Source organism: Heliangelus exortis, chromosome 3, assembly GCF_036169615.1.
Source record: "Heliangelus exortis chromosome 3, bHelExo1.hap1, whole genome shotgun sequence".
Taxonomy (NCBI): Eukaryota; Metazoa; Chordata; class Aves; order Apodiformes; family Trochilidae; genus Heliangelus; species Heliangelus exortis.
In genome coordinates, this window is record NC_092424.1 from 73,121,046 (window position 1) to 73,135,602 (window position 14,557).

General features: G+C 34.8%; 1 protein-coding gene across 6 annotated transcripts in view; it reads right to left on the minus strand.

Moving 5' to 3' along the window:
- Positions 1-14,557, minus strand: part of GRIK2 (glutamate ionotropic receptor kainate type subunit 2) — a 365,605-nt gene that overhangs the window by 10,215 nt on the left and 340,833 nt on the right. For all 6 annotated transcript variants that reach the window (XM_071741263.1, XM_071741262.1, XM_071741261.1 and 3 more), the window contains one exon: positions 8,538-8,788. In XM_071741263.1, the coding sequence (XP_071597364.1) occupies positions 8,538-8,788 (251 nt within the window). The remainder of the gene's footprint in view (positions 1-8,537; positions 8,789-14,557) is intronic.

Consider the following 14,557-nt stretch of genomic DNA (forward strand, 5'->3'; position numbering starts at 1 on the left):
ACATAGGTGCTATGTCCAACAAGTAAGGGGAAACACCCAGAAGGTATCACCTACCCCTATTATTCAGTTCCATGTCTTGTGAAATAGGCTTATAACCTCAGATTTTTCTAGGTTCTTAAACCTGATTCTGGGTTATCAAATTTGATCAGTGGTGATAAAGACTACTTGTCACTTGTGTTTCAGTCCGTGGCAATAGTTTCCACTGGTGTGAAGTCTGCCACACCAGTCCAGCTCTTTCAGAATGTGTTACTGCAGCCCAATGTCCCTGTTGAATGGCTACAAATGACTGCCAGGTGTTTAATAAGTGTCAACAGCAATTCATAGTACTTCAGCCCTGTAGCTGCTGCTCAGCAGATAAATAAAAACTATATGGTGGTACCTATTTGATTTAAATGATATGCAATGGAACATTTTAATGGTTCTGTATGCTGTGATCTCAGCTGTGCAGGGCATTGCTCTGCTTTCAGCAGAGGTTGCACTGCAGTCAGTCATCTGGGATCTTCCACTCTCAGCCACTGGACGTGGAAGATCATTTATTTGTTAAATCATTTTTGATCTTTGTTTTTTAGATCCTAGATCTAAATTCATTCTCCATTTGTACAAGAAAGTCAGATTTGTTGATCATCAGGAATGGAAGGAAGTGATGGTGATTTGCAAATTAACTTTTGGTGTATTAATGTATCTGGATTAAAATTATATAGCACCATATAGATTAATTTGAAAGTAAATAGTCCATTATTTAGAGATATTTTAGAAAATAAATACAGCCTTTCTAACCTGAGTTTAGCTGTATCTAAGCACCTGTTTCTAAAGTTTGCTGAGCTAAACTCCACTGCATATTATTAATTGCAAAAATTTATACTAGTTTTATACTTCAGTGCAATAGTAGAAACTTAATTAAAAATTTAGCATGGCCTCAAATCATATTGAACAGAGAGAGACTATTAGTATTCATTTAATGCCAATGGTTTCTACTGTTTTGGAAACACTCACTATTAAAGTCATATTGCACTACACAGTATCAAAATGGTTAGCATCCGTTTACTCTGTAATTACATGGTTGCATCTGGCAGTCTAGAATTTTTTATCAATCTAAAAGGCAGCTGGAAGTGCTTGCTGTTACTTTGCTGGCTCATACAAAAGTCAAACTAATCCAAATTACATGAACTAAATTGTGTTTAGTACTACACTTAGCCACAGTACATCTGATTAATTAAAAAGTCAAAGATTAATACATACATATTAAAATATTTGTATACAAAACATTTTAAAGTAGATTCAGGGAAAGATAATGAAAAAAATATTAGAAATACATGAAGCTTTGTAAGCTGATATTTTTTCTTCCTTGAGAATGAAGAATTTTTTTTTTCAGAAGACCCTGTAATTATATAGTCTCAATGTTTCTTCTCTCTGCGGATAAGTGAGAGTGAACTATACTTGCTATAAAATAAATTACATGTAGGGGCTTAAAAATAAATCATAGAACTTTAAATTCTTGTCAACATAAAATATTACATAACCCAGACCTGTAATTTAAGCCCTGACTTCCAAGTGAAGATCTGTGAAGCAACAATGAGCCATGTTCTTAAACTTGTATTTGTACAATGGTCAGCTTTACACACATTTCTATATTTCTATGATTTGTTTTTTGAACTATATGAATTAAGAACTGGGGTTGGAACCAAGTGATCATTAAGGTCCCTTCCAACCCAAACCGCTTGATAAGTCTTTGAAGAAATTAAAAACACCTAAGAAGTAAAATCTATTACCAAATAGGTACTGGTGGAGCTGCAATAAAAACTAGAGATCTTGCTTCTAAAGTTTTATTGTTTTCAAATTATTTTTAATATGCTACAGTCAGTCAAATAGTTTTTTCTCCCCTTTCCCATTTTTGTCCTTTCATTTTTTTTTTTTTTCTGTGAAAAGTGCAGATATTTGCAGGTTTAATTTGATGGTTTGGTTTGGTTTTCAGGGGGCTGTTGCTTCATTTTATTGCTTTTGTAATGATTTCTTCCATAAGAAAATAACCTATAATATATAGTTAGGTGGTTTCCAACAGGGCATTTAATTATAATTAATACCTCAACCTCAAGCAAACTATTCATTAACAGACATAAAAATTAGCAATAAAAGTCTATACATCTACATACAGTGCTCAAGGGAGTACAGGATGATAGAAGTTCCCAATTTTTCAACTGTGTATCTGCAGAATGCAATATACTCAAGTTGGAAAAAAACATTTCCTTTTATGAGCTGTCACAGCTGCTACTGTGATTCCCAGCCAACATTAAAAATTCTGAGGTTATTCCATTACAAAATGTGACATGACAATACAGGCTACATCACTGACTGGATGTTCTATAAAGGTTACTTGGGATATAAATCCCAAAGCTTTTACTTTGATTTATCAAGATTCTCCACATACTTTTGCTTATTGTAGCCTGAGGAACAGGCTTTTTAACAATAAAATCTTTTGAACTCACTTGCCCCCAGAAAGGAAACATAACATCACTAGGCTGGGATTTACTTTGGAGTAATTCCAAAACTATTATCAATTACTGTTCCAAATATTAATGGATTGTGATTTTAAACTATCAGTAATACTCTCTGAACTCCAACAGCTCTGATACAATTGCATTTTCTGAGAAAGCAATTTAAATTATTTTAATGAAAACTAATTTAGTAAAATTTGGGGGGAAAAAATTAACAAACCACAAAATATTCTGATAAAATAAGAAGGAATACTAAGAATATTGTCATTTTTCATATGGAGTTAATCTGGTAATTTTTGCACTGGTAAGTTTTGCACTGTTAAGATAACAAGCAGAAAAAAGATGAAATAGTGACTTTCTACATAATCTGCTAATAATGAAGAATCCACATTATTTCAGTACTGATTAACTTCTTTCTGTAAGACCATTCCATTTAGGGGAAGTCCCATGTATGCATTTTACTCACCTTAGTTCTTAAAAGGAGCATTCTAAGGCACAATGAATTAAATCTATCCTGATGCAAACACATTGTAGGACGACCTTGGCCAATAAATTCCTGTTAATGCTTAGGCCAACTTCATGTAAATAAGACCAGTTAAACTGTATTTTGAGAGAAGCACAACCAGGATAATGTCTGAAATGTATATGGCTACAGCACAACATCTTTTTCAGCCCATCAGTCATTGGTCCCTCCTTGCCTCTTAGGAAAGGTGTAGGTCCACTACATTAAGAAAAGCAGGTTTCAAGGCAATGATGATCAGAGGACTGTGAAGTCTGACATATGAGGAAAGGCTGAGAGAACTGCCTTTGTTTAACCCTGAGAAAAGAAGGCTCAGGAGAGACCTCATCACCATGTTCCAGTACTTGAAAAGCTGCTGAAAAGAAGATGGGGACTCCTTTTTTTGCAAGAAGTCATATGGAAAGATGAGGGATAATGTGTACCCGTTACTCCTGGGCAGATTTTGATTGGACACGGAGGAAAATTTTTCACAATTAGAACTATCAGGCACTGGAGTAATCTCCCTAGGGTAATGGTGGAATCCCCAACTTTGGACACATTTAAGATTCAGCTGGACCGGGTGCTGGGCCATATTGTCTAGACCTTACTTTTGACAAAAAAGGGACCAGATGATCCTTGACATCCCTTCTAACCTGGTATTTGGTGATACCAGGTGTATTGGTGTAACTTCTCAAGATAACTGTCTCCAAAAAACCCATAACCAGGACTGGTATAAGGACAACTGTTTGCAAGGGTGACAACAAGAAATGTCCTATATGCTCTAGACACTGCCTTTGGCAACACTGGGAATTTCATCCTGAAGTTTTCAGCAGTGCACGTGTGTTTTCTGCCACGCAGCTGACATTTGTGGTAATAACTAATCACTGTATGAAGGTGATTACAAAACTGAAATAATCTCAGGAAACACTTAAAAAAGAAAAAAAAAAAAGAATGAAAAAAAAAAAAAAAAAAAAAAAAAAAAAAAGAGGAAAACCAAAACTCCTCCACAAGTAAACAAACAACAAAAAAACCCCACAAAGAAACAAAAAAGCAAAGGTCAATAAATTCTCAAACTGAGAATCACCAGTGTATTATGCTAAATATTAATGGTCTTCAAGGTCAATGTTTTCCCTGGCACTTATGATAATATGAGTTCTACAAAGCTAAAAGTATGAAATCGGCATAAACCCACACATTGATGCACATCAATAAAAAAAGACATAGTAATTGTTTTAAATGGCTTCTGCTTCTAACATTGCTTATTCACTGCTCTCTGAGTGCCTGTAAAAATCAGGGAGCAGGTCATTCACCAGCAAAAGCAATTATAAAATGCAAATGACTGAGCATTTATTGTCAAGATTGGCTAGATAAAAAAGGTCTGCTTCGTAACATGCTTCCAAATAGATGACATAATTAGCTGTTTGTACCATAAACAACAGGAAATAATAGAAGCCTTTAACATTTTTTAGAAAGGCTGCAATTAAAAAATAGGTGAGCATTATGACATAAATTCTATTAAAAAGGAACAATTAAAATTCCCTCTGAGAAATTAGAAGGCACCATCTTGTGGCTACTCAAGAGGAATGCAGTCAGGACAGCCTTCAGTCTGCCATCTCCTCTTACCCTTTCCCAATGTGTCAACTGGAAGGTCAAAATTCTTCCATAGACAGAGAAAATGCTTTGTCATTCCCAATACTCCCTCTGAAAAAACAATCACCAGTGATAGTACATCCTAGATAGGACTAGAGGATTTATTTCCCTCAAAATATACCCCATGTCACCACTTTACTCATTTGTGTGTTTGAGGTAGATAGCAAATGGGAATTTTTGTCAATTGTACCAAAACCAAAATACTTTCTAATATGTTTAAGATTAAATTCTACCAAAACCTAAAGTTTCTTCAGCTCTGTAAATCTACATTAATTTCTGTGCCATATATTCCTGTTATCCTCATAGTAATAAAACCACAACATGGGTTTGCAATTTGCAGAAGGTGGTTGAAATTTTTGCCAACCTTTTTTTTGTGAGTGCAAGAGTCAGCCAGTTAAGCTTCCACCATCTGCAAAGGCACAGTTAGGCTCATACACAGGTCAAAACTCAGCAATCAGAAGTTCTTGTTCAATGGGGTCTGTAAACAGAGCACAGTTTTGTATGTAACACTCATGTACATTCACAGCTACCAAAGTCTGCTTCTTCTCCAGTCCTGCCAACTGTTCATGCATTTTACCTTGTGAGATAAACTATCCACACTGATTGTTTACTATGGAAAGGTCAATCGGTTTTTTGTCTTTTTTTTGGTCTTTGTCTTCCTTGAGAAACGTATGTAAAATATGAACCTGTATCAATATATTTATTGCTTTTATAATCAATTATAATCAAATAACTATTCCAGACAGTTTATTTAACTGATGTTTCGGTTATGATTTCATTGTATAACTCCAGAAATATTTTGTTGGTGTTGTTTCAGTGTGCTATAAGATTTATATACAATGCTGTATTATTGGAAGTCTATGAACAGATCTCTTTTAGAAAACAGCTAAAGTACACTGACATGTCTCATTTCACATTTTTTGAAGTTTTTTTACAGTTCAGAATTAATAAAATGTATATCTGCTATTTTTTCACGAGCAGATGAGCTTTGAATGGCTATACATGACAATAGAATAGAATCCATATATTGTTCTTTTCACAGACCTTCTAGGAAACACTTGGGTAATAAGGACACTCATTTTTCAAACAAACCATCCATAGTAAGTTTCAGTGACTGACGGTCTAACTGTGATAACATCCAGGCATATATTTACTTTTGAAAGGTGTCAATAAGACAGGAATGTCTCTGTGTCTGGAAAATGATGTGCTGGGATGAATACATGTGTGCTATTCTGCTTGTTGACATCTGTTTCACAGAAAGACTACAGCTAGTGCCACGTGTTACCTGTGGATTTTGAGCACATCAGGAACATGGATGTTCTCAAGCACTTTGGTTACAAGATGCAACAGTTTTTTTAGCAAATAACAACATTTTGTTGGATGCTTTTCTGAGCTCAGATTCTTTCAAGATTTCACTCCTCCAGATAGGTTCACACCAGCCAATGTCTCTGTTTATATGTGCACTCCAGGAGTGGGGTGACATAAAAAACATGTCTAGATTATACATTTAAATCTGCATTGCCATCCCACTAGAAGTGTAATGTCTCTTATATTTTGTATACGTTAAAAAGCAAACATACATATTAATATGCCACATATTTCAGGACATCCCATATATTCAGAATCTAAAGTTACCTGATTTCTTTTGTTTCACTGGTTGTTAATATCATCTTGATCCTCCCTGTCTCCAAATGTAGCCAAGCATGATGCAAATGCCAGAATGACACTCTGATTTCAAAGGGATGAAACTATAAATGCTACCAAAATAGGTGCCTCCCTTCTCCCTGTGCCATAGCCAAGGCAGTGTTACTTGCAGGGTTTACACATCCCAGCAGAGAAGATGCAGAGACTGGAGACAGATGACAGCACTGCTTATCTCTCCTTTGCCTGCTGCTACTCCCTCTCCTAGGAAAAGAGGATCTGTTGCATTTGGAGGGGAGAGAAGACGACTGAAGTTCTGTGGATGCTGGGAGAAGAGTGGGTGAGGAGATGCTGAGGTAGACCATGTGTAGGGATGCTGGCATAATTTTTCTTTTAGTTTTCTTGCATAAGTCAAGTTCTGCTGAAATTTTACTGGTTTCCTGACATCAGGGTATGTGGGTGTAGTGGGGAGGGGAAGGATGGTAAGAGCTTGGCAACAAGGAGGAAAAAGAAGGGAAAGACCTGGCCATGACTTGGCTCTTTCAGCTGCTTCATATTCACTCCTAACTTGTAAAAGTATCTCAGGACTTGATGATATGGTAACAATTTTCTGGTATCAGTACTATTAAAATGTCAGATACCTCCAGTCATTGCTATCTCCACCCATCACAAGCAAAATATCTTAAAAAGAAGCAAGTAAAAAAACCCCAAACCCCCAAAATAAAACCACAAAACCATAAGTCAGAGAAAAAGGTCCTTTCAGAAACTTGTTAGCTTCCTGATGCAACTTCCAATATAGTTATTGTCACATAAAATATGCACTCACACCCTGCAACGTACTGACTCATGTTACAAGATTATAATCAAAACAGTCTTGTTTTTAAAGCAAGTGTTAAAAATCCATAAAAGCTAAACCAAATTATACTGATGCCCATATGAAATCCATATCCACCTTGGATGGTGGTGGATAAAAATTATTGAGACCTATATAGGTTACTTAAAAAACGGTGGTGGATAAAAATTATTGAGACCTATATAGGTTACTTAAAAAATGGGTGCCTTTTTCCTCACAAATTCATTTCAGAAACATAACATTGCAAAAGTGTGTCAATAGAAAAGAATCAACATGACAAACCATAGAGAAGAGGAACTATACGGTCCCTTAACAATTTAATAAAATGTACCCATGTTCAAACTGTGTTTAGGACCTTGTGACCTCATGCTTCTTTTGTGTGAATTAGAAAAAAACCCCAAAACTTTAACAATATAACAGGACATTCCATACCAAATGGTTGACTCAAAGGAAGTGAAAACAAATTGTAAATTTTGTAACTCAAGTTACAAATATTCACCAGTAGCATCTGGAAAAATACAAACATAGCTGTTGGATTTACTACTAATTTCATTAAATTAAATTAAATTACTAAATAGAAATAAAGAAATTGCCGTAGGTCACAAGCTCCTCAAAAGGAGAAGGAAAAAAAAAGACAAAGAACTAATAAAATTAAGCAGTTTCTCTTAATTCTTAAAATCCAGAATAATTCATAGCAATAAAATATGTATTTTGATTTCAGGTTTAAACATGGGCACATATACATGAGACTTATTTATTATTATGCAAAAATTATTACTCAAACTAAGAATTTCACAAGATATTACTAGTATTGGCACAATTACAGTATTGTGGTTGTATAAACTGCAAGTACAGAAGAAATTAACACTAGAATTTTCAAAACTGAGTCATTTTGAAATTACAGGACATCATATCAGTAGTAAAGCCACCAAAAACATTCATGCTGATGTAGTCTTTTCCAGATGCTACCAGGACAACTTTGCAAATATAAATGTTCTGTAAAGAACATTCTTAGATTTTTACTTTGAGCTACAAACAGTTTGGCTTTGAAAATCAGAATTAGCTGCAGAAAATTAATTTGTTTCCCATTACAGTTTCGGATTTCTTCTTCATCCATAAAATTAACTGCAGTGAACTTCCAGGAGTAAAAAGCTGTCTTTTTTCAGGCTTGAATAAGAGGAGAAATAGTCACTTGTCCTGAAATCTGGCTACAATTAAACACATTGAAGAAAAATTAAAAGCTGTAAATGTAAAACTTTGGGTACTTTGCTGTGATCCTTTGTTATACAAGTACAGTATTATACAATGAACAATCAGTATACATCACCTACATTTTGCTACCTAAAGTATTCTTTAAATATATGGTAAATATAAAATAAAAGTAGAAAAAGACAATACTTACCTTTTCTAACTGGGCATTTTTTTTTGATTTGTACAAAAACTCCCCCACTGCCACAAATACAGAAAGCACCAATCCTGCTGCCAGCACAATGAAGATTCCTCCAATGTTCTGAACTCCCAAAGCACTGGCCTCTTTACTTTCCTCCTCTGGGCAGCCATTGCCTCTCCACCATTTCTCTTTCATCATGTGGAGCTTGCCCTCCTCTTGCAACTGAAGAATTGCTATAGTGATCTTGTCTCTATATGGAGAACCTAAAGAAACCACAGGGAACATATGTTTAATCGAGTAAATTGTAAGGAAAGTTAGTTATTCCTGATGAGAATAAAATGTAAGGTAATGTCACAGGAAAAACTATATCTTCTGCTATAATAACATTTATTGAAATGCTATTTACAGCTCATTCTGGTCACACTGGTCACATTAGTATATATAAATATATACACACAAAACTCAATCCAGTTGGTGTTGCCTGTGAGCCAGGAAACTGAACTGTAGCAAGTTCTATCCTATGGTCTCAAGTATCTTCATGGTCAGCAATTATATCCAGCCAAATATTATTAACCTTTCAATTTTCATCAGGCTTTTAATTATGCAGCAGTAGATTTAGTCTGAAATACATAAACCTACTTGTTGATGCTTTCATACCTTGCTACCCTGAAGTTAATCCAAGGTCTAATAAGTAACATAGACTTTATACCATTACTTTACTAAAATAATAAAATTAATTTATGCTTCAGGACCAATCCTGAAGCATCTCTATTATTCATATTGTCAGGCAGAAGATACAGACATTTCAAGCACACACGTACTTATTTACAGTATCAGGTAGTAACACATTTCAAAAGGTAAGGTTAAGTGTATTTGGAAAACAGGGATGTAAATTTTTTTATTTGAATGAATTTCTTTCTCATTATTCAGCATTTGAAAATAACTGATAATTTGGCAGATTTTGAACATTTCATTGTTTCAAGGGGCAGTTCAAAGGGTGGTGTCATATCTTTGTACATCTTCTGCTCTCTTTTTCTTTATGTAGTGAATAAGGACTTTTCAATGACTATTTTAAAACCCACACCAATTTCATGCCAATGGAGAAAGCTTTCCTTTTCTAAATGTTAGTGAGTAAATCACATCAGTTTGAAGTACTTTCTATATTAAGATTTGTGCAACGTTTAAGGAGAGAACAAAGGCAGAGTTATTCTCCTCCTTCAAAAAAGAAAAAAACGGAACAAAAGACTCTTCATTGAAGTGCTTAAGAAATCCCAGGGAAAAAAAGGAGTGGCTGAAAAGTCATGGCATCCCCTCTTTCATGAAAAAAAAACCCAAACAAAAAAGAGGAAGTCTTAGTGGAATTGCATTTGTTTTTTCTTTTTTTTTTTTTTTTCTTTTTTTCCTGTCATAATAACATTACTTACTACTTATAATATTTACAGTGTTTCCTTTGGCTGAGTAATAATTTTCATTACTGCATTTTCATTAATTTGATACCTTTTAAAAAAATCCTCAGCATCCTTTACAGGGGCACACCCCAACTGACTGTTTCATATACTGTGATAAAATGTGAAGGAACTGAATAAATGCATGGATGGGATATTTTATACTCTATACTCCTGGAAAACATTTTCTTTTGGAATTTCTTCCAATTAATTCATTTTTTCTTCAACTTTTTCTTATGTATTTGGAACATCATGAAAATAAAGTCAACAGCACAGGGCTGATGTGCCAGTATGGATGTAAAACATAGAAAAGGACCATTAGCTACAAAACACTGGACTCTTCCTTTACTCCAGACTAGAAGGTGGGAAAAGGTGGTCACAATGTATTTAAAGTGCAAGAACTTGGGCTTTTATCATCTCTGCTCAGATAATAATGATGTTACTAGGAGCTAAACTAGGGTTACACAGGAGTATATGAGTAGCAGAAAGAAAACAAAGTCTTTTCTACTCTCCTATGCATACAGGGGCCAAAGTCACACAGTTTCAGACCATCCTGACTACACAAAAACTCTGCAAAGCCCTGTACTTGACACTTTCCACAGTGAGTTGGAAGAAGGAAAAAGGTTAATCCACGAGAGCCTTGAGAAGCATAAGTCCATCCTATAAACTTTTGGGGGATATTTTCAGTATTACACTGCCTTAAAAATATTTAACAACAACAACAACTTAACATAAGATTTTGAGAAATAATTTTGGACCTAGTTTAAGCCATCTTCTGATCTGATAGGCTGCTTTCTAATTAAATTGATTTGCATTTCATTTCCACACTCACTGCTGGTCTAAATATAGGCAACATCAACTACTATTCATGTATAATTTATATATCTAGGGACCAGATTTGTACATGTACGGTTCTAGTCCATTTGAAGCACTTAAAAATTAATTAAGTGAAGAATTCATAAAGCACAGGCTAATTCTATCTTCTATTTAATTAGAAACATGCAGTTAATAGTGATTCAGTTCAACACTATCACTTGCTGTTGACTTGCAAAATTTTGCACAAATAGTAGGGGAGTGGACAGATTACTGGGCCTTTGGTGTTTTTAGTGCAATATTTGCATTTGTTATACCTTATTATCTTGTCTTAAAAATGGTAAAGTTACAAGTTCAATGGAGATGACCAATTACATACTGCTAATGTTAAAACAAACATTTAAAATGTTATACCTATGAAAAAACTAGTATACACTGCTGTAATTCTGTTCTATTTCTGAACAACTTAACAATGATCTAACTTCATTGACTCACATTTTGCAACCAACAATGATTACACCTAATAATCTGATACTTGGAAAAAAGTTATTTTCAATGCTGTTTATACTGATTCAAGTAGTTATTAAAGGAATAAGAGAAGCATAGCAATGATATTATTTCCCCAAGTTTCATTTGCTCCCAGATTTTTTTCTGATACAAGCTGGATTGCAAATCCAAGCAGTGTCAGAAGCACTAGTAGTGGCTGAAAGTATCACTGTCTGATCTGTGGATGATGAAGTGAACATACAAAAAAAAGAGAGAATCAATAGAGAATATAGATAAGACACCTCTATGACACTCCGGTTGTTAAAAATGTTTTCCTTGCAGGGAAGACTAGTAGGGGACAAACACTGTGATGTTTAAAACACCATCTCTAAAACAGGAGAAAATATAAATATATGATCTTCCATCGAGTACGGAGTAATGGGGAAATCCAGTGCAGAAATAAATGACTTTTTCTTCCCTCTCTTTTCCTGGTTCCTACTACTTTCATTTCTTTATCAACTGATAAGATACTCACATAATAAACTAGAGGGCCTACAGAACATAATCTATACATTATTTGATGATCCCACTCCAGCTGCTGTTCCCAGGAATGAGGCTTTGTGCCAGAAGAAGAATTTTAAATCATTCTGTTATAGATTATAGAGTCCTTAGTGCCTTCCTATGATCAACAAACTCAGTAAGGGATGAAATAATTTCTACTTGCAATTACCTGCTTATGAAAATTTAAAATTAAAGTGAAAATTTTCATTACATCCTATTGTCTGAAGTATCTGTACAAAACTCAAGATAACAAGGTCTCAGAAATAATGTAGAATATAAACATAGATAAGTTTTCTGCCCTGAAGTCTCAGTATATAAAGATTTATGCACAGAATGATATGTTTAGTCATAAATTATGAACACATAGGCTTTATATACTGAAAATTCACTGCTTATAGACTAGCATGTTGAAAACCTGCTCACCTGGCTGGTCTTGAAAAGGCTTCCAACTAGATTATAATTTAGAAAATCTCCTGTTAGGTTATTCTTATTCTGCTTTGCTCATCTAATACAAAAGGAAGTGGAACATATTGGGGCCTATAGCACTGAATTACATGCTAAGAAGTAAAAAGGAATAGCAGCATTCCACTAACTCCTTTATTAAGAAGATGTTGAACCAGGGACTTCTTTGTTTCATTATCCCAGGTGCATTTCACCAAAAGAAATCACCATGAATTCTCTGGTATTTTGAAAGCTGGTGCCCATGGGACATGGTTACATGTTGTTTTTAATTTGATAGACAGAAAAATCCATTCTGACTACTCCTACACCACTCATCATGTATTTTGTTCCCATTACTTTTTTCTTTTGTTATTCAAACACTTAGTTCTATTCTACTTATCTTGCAACATTATTTTATACTCTGTGTACTTGGCCTAAGAAAAAGAGAAACGTAGCTAGGGATACAATATCATATTCAAAATGTAGGTATAAAATTTAGATCATAATGAACTTCTAGTGCTGAAGTATTTAGTGGTAGGAGAATGTCACATGTAACAGGAAAGATACTGCTTTAATATCTAGGTTTTGAAGATCTATATGACTAGTTTACATTTAACAAAGCAACCAAGTCAATTGTAGCATGATTGTAGCAGCTGTCAGGAAGAAGCACCAAATTCATCATGTGTGGTTGGAGTGGTTATTTACAGATTTTCTGTTTTTGTGGTTGTTTTGTTTGTTTGTTTGTTTTTATAATTTGTTTGTTTGTTTGTTTTTTTCAGCATAAGCCCATTCTCATTGCATTTACATCAGATTTATATGCCTATCCAAAAGCTAGCTTGGGTACATACATATATGAGCTGCATCGACTGTCTAATTCCAGTGTAGGCATACCTGAAATTTCCATAAGAATGCTGCCTAAAAGAATTTATACTACTGGGGATGGGAGGAATCAATTAAGTCTTAGAATATCAACATTAGCAAATCAGTATCTACACTTACCCCATAGTGTAGCCCCATGAATCATCACGGATTAACTATTGTGCCACCAAACTGACTGCATGATTAATTAAATCATATTTGAAATTTTGTTTGTTAGATTGTTCTGTTACATCTGTCCATTAGTTCACTATGATTAAACTTTCCTTTTGTTCTTAAAAAAAATAAAAAAGTAAAAATAGTGCAGGCCTTTGGAACAGACATTCCTTGTCAGGCAACAACTGGTGATTGAGGATGTGGAGTTCAGTTTCTCTTAAGTGTCACGCATACTGGAGTCACAGGCATGACAGAAGCAAGGGATTTACTTACACATAATTGTGGAGTACATATTTAGAAAATGAGGAACCATAGAAAAACTACTTCCTACAGGCTCATGCATCACAGAGTCTGGAATACCTTCCAGGAATCTGCAAGACATTTAGCACTCAGTAATAAAGACTGACAGCCACTCTTATAACATGCCATAGCAAAAGAATAGGCAGCTCAGGAGCATTAGATACAGGTGAAGCACTTACTTTAGCCTCACAGATTTTTTTTTTCATTTATAAGTCACAGTTAGCTCTGCTCCCTAACTCGCTAACGCTCCCTTATTGGGTGGGAAGGATGGAACAATGAGAAGACTCATTATAGTTTGGGTCACTCTTCCAATCTGTGTATTCAAAAGTTTCCCAGCAACAAATCAAGAACGAAAAGGGATTCTGTCATTCCCAGTCCCTGTCTTCACTTCCAAGATAATCTCATTTTCACATAAAATCACAGAGGACTCTTTCCAGCTCACTGAATAATGCCATTGCTTTAGCTGGGTTGGTAAACATAGGAAACAATCAGCAACCCACAGTGAAGGGAAGAGCAATTAATCAAAAGAGAAGACAACAGTTCCTGCAAATGTGACACAGGAGCGGATCTTCCTTAATCCCAAAATCCGGACCTCAGTTTAACTCCAATCTGCCAGATATTTTTAATAGCATGGATGAAACCTTAGATCATTGCACTATACCAGGAGATGGGTGTGGATTCTAAATGCAGCTTTGATAACAGGCTTTTTTTGTAAAGTTAGCTTTTTCCTGATTCTTAGCTCTGTGCCTCACAGCAAATGTGTTGTTTTATGAAATGATCAAATATTACAGCATCCTCATCTCTAAGGTTCACATAAATGAATAGCAAAGTGAATCCCAAACACACAGAGTTTAAACACACTTCCAAAGAACTGAAAACATCTCCAGTATTAACAAATTTTGAGGGGATGTAGATATTTTAATGTAGAAAGATGTGAAAGTCTTGCTTTTGTCA